Source organism: Cebus imitator, unplaced genomic scaffold, assembly GCF_001604975.1.
Source record: "Cebus imitator isolate Cc_AM_T3 unplaced genomic scaffold, Cebus_imitator-1.0 Scaffold47, whole genome shotgun sequence".
NCBI classification, from domain to species: domain Eukaryota; kingdom Metazoa; phylum Chordata; class Mammalia; order Primates; family Cebidae; genus Cebus; species Cebus imitator.
In genome coordinates this window covers 428,507-438,366 of record NW_016107362.1, presented here as the reverse complement: position 1 = coordinate 438,366, position 9,860 = coordinate 428,507, and the positions used below count along the sequence as shown (strand labels likewise).

The 9,860-nt window shown below is 39.3% G+C and overlaps 1 protein-coding gene across 1 annotated transcript in view; it reads left to right on the top strand.

Moving 5' to 3' along the window:
* Positions 1-4,426: 4,426 nt before the first annotated feature.
* The window catches only part of KLB (klotho beta), a 41,075-nt gene continuing 35,641 nt past the window's right edge, over positions 4,427-9,860 (top strand). The window contains exon 1 of the mRNA XM_017527256.2: positions 4,427-5,340. Coding sequence (XP_017382745.1) covers positions 4,516-5,340 — 825 coding nt within the window. The 5' untranslated portion in view covers positions 4,427-4,515. The remainder of the gene's footprint in view (positions 5,341-9,860) is intronic.

Sequence of the window (9,860 nt, the reverse complement as noted above, 5' to 3'; positions counted from 1 at the left end):
AAATTAGCTGGACATGGTGGCGCGTGCCTGTAATCCCAGCGACTCAGGAGGCTGGGGCAGGAGAATTGCCTGAACCTGGGAGGCAGAGGTTGCGGTGAGCCGAGATTGCGCCATTGCACTCCAGCCTGGGTAACAAGAGCGAAAAAAAAAAAAAGAACTTTAAATATGTCATGAAACTCTCTCCTGGCCTGTAAGGTTTCCACTGCAAAGTCTGCTGCTGGACGTACTGGACCTCCATTGTCTGTTATTTGTTTCTTTTCCCTTGCTGCTTTTAGGACCCCTTCTCTATCCTTGACCTTTGGGAGTTTGAGTATTAATTGCCTTGAGTTACTCTTCTTTGAGTTAAATCTGCTTAGTGTTATAGCACCTTCATGTACTTGGGTATTGATATCTTTCTCCGGGTTTGGGAAGTTCTCTGTTATTGTTCCTTTGAATAAACTTAGTACCCCTATCTCTTTCTCTACCTCATCTTTAAAGCCAAAAACTCTTAGATTTGCCGCTTTGAGGCTATCTTCTAGATCCTGTAGGCATGCTTCATTGTTTTATATTCATTTTTTCTTTTGTCTCCTCTAACTGTGTATTTTCAAATAGCCTGCTGCTGGGGGATGGGGAAGGGGTGATGTTGGTGATTCAAGACTGTTTTTCCTACCTCTTACCTGTTTAGTGCCTCTTTCAGCAATATGAAGTTGAAACCTGGCACTGTGAATGCTACTGATTTTTCATTCTTGAAAAGGTGCTTTTGGTGTGTAAATAGTTGTTAAATTGGTGTCCCTGCTGGGAAAATGATTGGTAGAGCATTCTATTCTGCCATCTTGCTTTGTCCCCTCTTACCCACCACTCCCCAGTAAGAGACAGGGTCTTGCTCAGCTCTGTCACCAAGGGTGAAATGCAGTGGCATGATTATAGCTCACTGTGACCTCAAGCACCTAGGCTGAAGTGATCCTTCCACCTCAGCCCAAGTAGCTAGGACTGCAGGCATGTGCCACAATGCCAGCCAATTTTTATTTACTTATTTATTTTGAGATGAAGTCTCGCTCTGCCGCCCAGGCTGGAATGCAGTGCACTCTGCTCACTGCAACCTCAAACTATAAAATATTTTAGCTCACTGCAGCCTCGAGCTCCTGGCCTCAAGCGATCCGTTCATCTCAGCCTCCCAAAGTGCAAGGATTACAGGCATGGGCCACCACACCAGGGCTGAGAAGTATCTCTTGATGAAATATTTTTTTACTAAGTTTTGAGGATGTTGGTGGTTTTCTGGTTTTCTTCTTTGATAACCACTCCTTCTCAGATGGTCATGTTCATTGTTCCTGATTTTCTTGTCCTCTTAATACTTAATTGCCCTAGGACTCATTGGTATACTTGCTACCTAGTGATCTCATCCAGTCTCATAGCATTATATACCATCTGAACATTGACATTTCCAAATTCCTATCAACTGCTGATTTTTTCCATGAACTTCAGACTTACGTATTCATTTACTAACTTCACATTTCCGTCTGGCTGCCTAATAGTGAAATCAAAGTTATATGTGCAAAACTAAACTCCAGATCTTCCTTCGAAGTCTGCATCTCAACACAACTGATAACACCTCCATTCTTCCATTTTCTCAGGCTGAAAACTTTGAAGTAAGACTTGACTCCTCTCCTCCTCTGCTCTCCTCTCCTCTCCTCTCCTTTCTCTCTATCACATACACATAAATATATACACACATTCGTATCCAAACCATCAGCAAATTCTATTGGCTCAATCTCCAAGACAACGTTCACTGCCTCCAATACTACCTACAGGTCCAAGCTACCATCGTTTGCATCTTGTTATTATCTCTTTACTGATCTCCCTGATTCTGCGTTTGTTCCCCTTAGACTATACTCTGAACACGGCATCCCAAGTGATTCTTACAAAATGTAAGTTAGATCATATCACTCTTTGTGCTGAAAACTCTCCAGTGCTCTTCTTCTCACTAAGAGTCTGAGACAATTACCTTCCCATATCCCTGGACCATCCAGCCCATTACCTCTCCATACTTACTTCCTGCCATTCGCTCATTCCACTGCAGTCACACTGACCCCTTATTTCCTGAAGGTGCTGGATATGCTTCTACTTTGAGGGCTTTTCACGTACTCCTCATTATTTCTCTACTGTAATCTGTACATATCACCACCACCCCACCACTGCAAAATCTACTCACAATAAACATGACTAAGCACAGCACCATGAGACTCAGCAGAAACAAACAGATGAAACAGATTTAGAGTCCAAATGATTAACAATTCAGAATATGGAATAGCCATGTGTGACATATTTATGGATGTCATCACAAAGAGAAACATTATCTGTTGACCTTCATATTTATGGATATCATCACAAAGAGAAACATGATCTGTTGACCCTCAGTACAGGAAACAGAAATTACTCCAGGTTTTTCATTCAAAAAAGTGTTTTACTTTTGTTTTGTTTTCAGAAAATTTGGTACTTAATATTGGTGGCCAGGCAGGAACAGAAGAAACAATGCTAGACCCCATCACTAGACTTTTGGCTTTAAGGTCATACTTAGAAGGTACAACTGCTGTTGCTACTATCACTGCCACTGCCACAGTCTCTGCATGCTCATGAATCTGGAGACATTCCACGGGCTGTGGAGCCGACTCCTGAAAACTCTCATGCATACCAGAGAGGACCCCTCAGCCTCCACTACCACAGGAAGCATCACCTCTGTTTCCCTCAAAAGTTTATATGAAAATGATCCCCAACCTAGAACCCTAAACCTAGCCAAACAAACTCGTGTATGGGAAGAAAAATATCTTTTTTTTTTTTTTTTTTTNTTTTTTTTTGAGACAGAGTTTCACTCTTGTTACCCAGGCTGGAGTGCTGTGACGCGATCTCAGCTCACTGCAACTTCAGCCTCCTGATTCTCCTGCCTCAGACTCCCAGGTAGCTGGGACTACAGGAGTGCACCACACACCTGGCTAATTTTTGTATTTTTAGTAGAGAGCAGGTTTCACCATGTTGGCCCGGATAGTCTTGATCTCTTGACCTCGTGATCCGCCCACCTTGGCCTCCCAAAGTGCTAGAATTATAGGCGTGAGCTACTGTGCCCGGCCAAGTTTTTTCTTTCCTTTTTAAAAAAAAAGTATTACCTATTCCTCAAGTGAACTTTCAGAATAATTTTCTTATTTTTTTTTTTAAATTTTGAGATGGAGTCTTGCTCTGTCACCCAGGCTGGAGTGCAGTGGCTCAATCTCAGCTCACTGCAACCTCCACCTCCCAGGTTCAAGAGATTCTCCTGCCTCAGCCTTCCGAGTAGCTGGGATTACAGGCACCTGCCACCACGCCCAGTTAATCGTATTTTTAGTAGAGACAGGGTTTCAACATGTTGGCCAGGCTGGTCTAGAACTCCTAACCTCAAATGATCTGCCTGCCTTAACCTCCCAAAGGGGTGGGATTACAGGCATCAACCACTGTGCCAGCCTTGCATAATAATTTTCTTGAACTAAAATTTGGGATTAGGCCAAACATGGTGGTTCACACCTATACTCCCAAGCACTTTTAGGAGTCTGAGGCAGAAGGACTGTTTGAGCCCAGGAGTTCAAGACCAGCCTGGGGAACATAGCTAAACCCCACCTCTACCAAAAAATCAAAAATCAACTGGGCGTGGTAGCATGTGCCTGTTGTCCCAGCTACTCAGGAGGCTGAGGTGGGAGGACTGCTTAAGCCTGGATAGTCGGGGCCACAGTCAGCTGTGATCACACCACTGCACTCCAGCCTGGGCTCCAAAGCCAGACTCTTATTAAAAATTGATTAATTAATTAAAAATTAGAGATTAGAGAATTTTAGTTAAGTTAAATAAATAAAATAAAAAATAAGATTACAGATTAAAGGATTTTAGTTAAGTTAAATGTATTAAATTGAAAAGTATTCCATTTTTCCATCCACAAAGTGCTGTGTTTTTTCATTCAAGTCTTCTTTCAAGCCTACCAATACATTTTTATAATTTTCTTAAAATAGGTAACATATATTAAGATTGTTCTTAGATGTGTTATAATTTTGTGGAGAGGTTAATTTCTTATTGTATTTTCTAATCCTTTACTATTGGTATGTAGGAATGCTATTTATCTGTATATGTTATTTTTCTTGATATGTGAGATTATAAAATTACCACACGAAAACTCTAAATATAGAAAAGGTGTATACCTTATTCAATAATGTTCAAAACATTCAGAGAAGATTTGGGTCAATAGGAAAGGCTACACAGAAAATCGTGTGATTTTAATTCAGTGTTTACATATGAGTTAGTTACACACTCAGACTCTTGTCACTGATGCATTTTCATCTAATTTTTCCCATAATGAGAGAGAAGGAGACACACTGGTGACTGCAATAGGGCCACCTCCCTCAAATTACGTTGCTCTCTATGACCCACCCTAAGTCTCCCAGTTCAAGCTAATCATTGACAGAGCTTTACAATCACAAGCTTTTACTGAAGCGTTGATAAGAGAGTCCAGCAGTTGGTGGCAAATGAAGCCAGGCTGTGCGGCAGGATCTCCAGGGAATGAATGGATTTTCTTCAGCACCGATGAAATGACCATACGCTATAGGAATACAATGTCCAACGGGGGACTGCAAAGATCTGTCATCCTGTCAGCACTTATTCTGCTACGAGCTGTGACTGGATTCTCTGGAGATGGAAGAGCTATATGGTCTAAAAATCCTAATTTTACTCCGGTAAATGAAAGTCAGCTGTTTCTCTATGACATTTTCCCTAAAAACTTTTTCTGGGGTGTTGGCACTGGAGCATTCCAAGTGGAAGGGAGTTGGAAGAAGGATGGAAAAGGACCTTCTATATGGGATCATTTCGTCCACACGCACTTTAAAAATGTCAACAGCACGAATGGTTCCAGTGACAGTTACATTTTTCTGGAAAAAGACTTATCAGCCCTGGATTTTTTAGGAGTTTCTTTTTATCAATTTTCAATTTCCTGGCCAAGGCTTTTCCCCGATGGGATAGTAACAGTTGCCAACGCAAAAGGTCTCCAGTACTACAATACTCTTCTGGACGCTCTAGTGCTTAGAAACATCGAACCTATAGTTACTTTATACCACTGGGATTTGCCTTTGGCGCTACAAGAAAAATATGGGGGGTGGAAAAATGATACCATAATAGACATCTTTAATGACTATGCCACATACTGTTTCCAGACGTTTGGGGACCGTGTCAAATATTGGATTACAATTCACAACCCATATCTAGTGGCTTGGCATGGGTATAGGACAGGTATCCATGCCCCTGGAGAGACAGGAAATTTAGCAGCTGTCTACACTGTGGGACACAACTTGATCAAGGTACTGTACAGCCAGCTTCTTATTATAGCTTCAGAAAACACTAAGATATGTACCTTCTGCTTCAGCAGTTCTCCTCATTGAAATCAAGGCAACTGATTTTAGGCCAATTCACAAGATCTATCCTCAAATTTTGTATTTCAGTTAGAGTATGTTTTATTTATCTAAGCTATTTTTAATATATTAATCCAACAGTTTCTTCAAAAGTTGTACTTTGAGGCTATTTTTAAGTCTATAATTACACACTACAGTGTGAAAATATGAGCTTACTTTCATTCTGTGGGAAAACAGTGCTTTATAAATTTGATTATTGGAATCCTTTTCTGACAACATGCAATCATTTCAAAATTATCTTAAGGCACAACCATTTCAAGTATGTATTTGTTGTTAAGTACAGCTAACTTAGCTAATAAGTAAAGTAAGTAAATAAGTAAGCTAAATAAACGTTAGCTAACTTATGCATATCCAATACAGAAACTTAAATATGTTCACATTTGATTTGATTTGTGTTACATAGCAAAAAAGAGAAGATTAATTGTTCTGGGAGTTAAACGCATTTTTCCCATAAAAACTGGGAAGAATGTGCTCTACTAAAGCAATTTCCAAGCAGTATATTTCAAAAGCTAGATATTATGTTGAGAAATGTTAAAATCAGTAAAATGATAGTGAAAATGCAAGCAAAATAATAGGTGACACTTACTGAGTACTTACTATGTACCGCAGACTACATTAAGTATTTCACCTGCATCGTCACACTTCATCCTCTTAACAGCCTTATGAACTAGTCTTATTATTATTCCCATTTTAAAGATGAGAAAACCGAAGCTTAATGAGGGTAAATCATTTTCCCAAGGTTAAGGAGGAAAATACAGCTGATGTGGACACGGAATTTTTTAAATGACAACATAATTAACACTAACTGTCTTCATTAAGAATGTTTTGAAAAGAAGACTCTTTCAGGAATTTTCCAGAGATTTAGCCTCACATCGAGGCTAATATCTAGAATTGGATTTAACTTTTTGAGTCAAATAGTTTACTTGGGAAATACACATTATTCTAAACACCAATCACATTTTTAAAATGAAAAAACTTTATCAATATAGTTTTATAAGGTGCTATAAAAGTAATTGTATTATTAATAATCAAAAGCTAAATATACCAAAATAGAAAAAACATAAAGCAACACAAAATAATTCCATGTCTAAATTTGTACATACAAAAATATCTGCTACCACTTCTTTTCTTTTTGAAATTCCTGGATTATTACACACGTGTATTATACTATGGTTTCAGACACATCTGCCCTTGCAGTAAACAGACTGCATTATGACTTCAAGGTCATTTGCACATCTTTGAATAAAGTTGTATATAGAACATATTAATGGGTGGGTATACTGTGATTTGACAAAATAAGGCCTTGAAGGGGAGAAATTGTATAGATATTTAATAGTTATCAAGATGATGCATACAAAAATTAGAAAAATATTCCTTTCACTTAGTCCTTTTTATTATCATTATTATTATTTTAGACAGAGTCTCACTCTATCACCCAGGCTGGAGTGCAGTGGTGTGATCCTGGCTCACTGCAACCTCTGCCTCCTGGGTTCCAGTAATTCTTCAGCCTCGGCCTCCTGAGTAGCTGGGACTACAGGCATGTGCCACCATGCCTGGTTAATTTTTGTATTTTTAGTAGAGACGGAATTTCACTAGGTTGGCCAGGCTGGTCTTGAACTCCTGACCCCATGATCTGCCCCCCTCAGCCTCCGGAAGTGCTGAAATTACAGGTGTGAGCCACTGCTCCCGGCCAGTCCTTTTAACTATTAAAACAATCCATGCTTATGCACATTTAAAAATATCAGATTGTACCAAAGGATCTAAAGTGAAAAAGTCAAATCCCTCTCTCTCTCTCCACCTGATAATCCCAGGCCAAGGACACTACTCTTAATAGTTTCTTATACTTTCTTTTTAAAGTTTTCTATGCAAATATACACATGAATATGTTTATTTAATCTTTGTATGAAGAAAAATATTCTAAATTGTTGAAAAGTCATTACCAGGAAAAATGTCAACAATTAGAATTTTCATGAGAAATGTATTTTAAGGATTAATTTAAAGCCTTAAAATTGGCTGATAAAAATAAACAGGCAAAAAGCTTTAACTAACAGATAGTGCTTCCAAACTTATCTGATAAACTGACATATATTCAGATGTTTTTCATTTTCCTCTAATTTAAGAGAATCTCTGCCTTTAACACAAAATTACCACTTTCTGATAGTGAGATAAATTTTATTCTTTAAATGGAGGGATATGTTTTTCAACTATTGTGTTTTCCAAATAATGTTTTTATTGCCTTAATATTTCTAAATCACTAGACTAAATAAATGGTGTGAAGGGTCCTTGAAATCACTTAGAAAGTGAAATACAAGGCATGGCCCAGTGACTTATAGCACTAAAGAAATCCTGCAATGATTTGGTAGCCTGAGGTGAACTTGCTTTTCCCACTTGTCCCCTCGCTATCTTGACTTTCATGTAGAAAACATAAATCTGCTATTTTATGTTGCAATGAAGTCTTTCTTCCTTATCCTGCCCCCTTGTGACCCAGAAGAAGCATTCTTTAGGAATAGTTTTTAGACCGAAAACATTTATTGAGCTACACAAGCCTAATATAAAACTGAATTCCGTGGGGGGTGGGGGACTATGGACCCCTTCATTACCCTCTTCTCAGATAGAGAAAATATTTCATAGTGGCTATTGGGGCCCTTGTTGTTCCAGAATGATCTGGAAAACTCCATCTCGGTTTGAAATGTCCCCGTTTGGAGGAAACCTGAATGGTCCAGAGGGTCCCAAGACTGACTTGCAATTTAGATTCCACTTTAGTGCAGATCTAGGGAGTACCTTAATGCAAGTCTAAGACTCAGGCCAAAAATTTCCATAATCACACCTACTAATGGGTGCTTCAGCTCTAAGTTTTTAACAGTATTTGAAATAGAATGAGGATGCATTTTTTTGGCTTGGCCATTTTTAAGCAAGGTAATCATCACTTTAAATATCATCTATAGGCCAGGCACAGTTGCTCATTTCTGTAATCCCAGCACCTTGGAAGGCCAAGACTGGAGGATTGCTTGAGCCTAAGAGTCAAGACCAACCTGAATGACATAGCAAGACCTCAATCTCTATTTAAAAAAAAAGAAAAAATAAATAATATCTGTATATTCTAAGTGAACCAATTCAAGAATGGAAAACCAAATACCGTGTGTTCTCTCATATAGTGGGGGCTAAGCTATGGGTATACCAAGCTTATGTATGCTTTTGCATACCCATATCTTAGCTCCCGCTGTATAACAATGATATAATCGAGTAGGTATACAGAATATACCTATATACAGAAGGATATAATGAACTTTGGAGACTCAGAAGGGGAAGCTGGGAGGGGAGTAAGGGATTAAAAAACTACATGTTGGGTACAGTGTATGCTCCTCTGGTGACGGGTGCACTAAACTCTCAGACTTCACCACCATACAATTCATCCATGCAACCAAAAACCAGTTGTACCCCAAAAGTTATTGAAATTTTAAAGATATTTTTAAAAAGAGAACTATTATGAATATTTACATTTCGAAAGGACATAAATAAATATCTATACTCTTTGCAACAACCTTGCCAGGTAACTATTATCCTCATCTTACAGTGTGATCTTTCGAACATGCATCGTATTGCTCCCCTATGTAAAATCCATTAGTGGCTCCCCCAAGTTTTGGGGATAAAGTCTCAGTTTTTCACCAGGACCTTTGAGACGCAATTCCCAGCCTCCTTCCTGGCTACTCTCCCATCCTCTTGTATTTCATGTTCTATCATAACACACTACTGCCAGTGTCTCAATCTCTCCTTACTATTCCTTTCCACCCAGCCTCAACGATCCCGCTCTGTCTAGCTGACCTGTCCTCTTTACTTCGTGATGGTCACCACCTCCAAGTTGTTCTTGCCCACTTAGGGTTTAAGTGCCCCTTCTGTGGGCTCCGGTAAGATAGGCTTGTTTCTAGCATAGCACTCACACGATATGATACCTTTCCATCTCCCCAACTAGACTGAGAGTTCTGTCAAAGAAGAAACAATTTTATTTATTTATTTAGACAGAGCTCTCTGTTGCCAGGCTGGAGTGCAGTGGTGCGATCTCAGCTCACTGCAACCTCCACCTCCCAGGTTCAAGCAATTCTCCTGCTTCAGCCTCCCATATAGCTGGGATTACAGGCATTCACCACCACACCCAGCTAATTTTTGCATTTTTAGTAGAGACAGGGTTTCACCATGTTAGACAGGATGGTCTCGATCTCCTGACCTTGTGATCTGCTCACCTCAGCCTCCCAAAGTGCTGGGATTACAGGTGTGAGCCACTGTGCTCAGCCAGGAGAGACAATTTTTAAATTTGCCTTTATGTTCTCAGCACGAAGTACAGAATATTTGTACATGTTAGGTTTAAATCTTGGTTAAATGAGTGGTTTAGGACTTTTTTTTTTTTTTTTTTT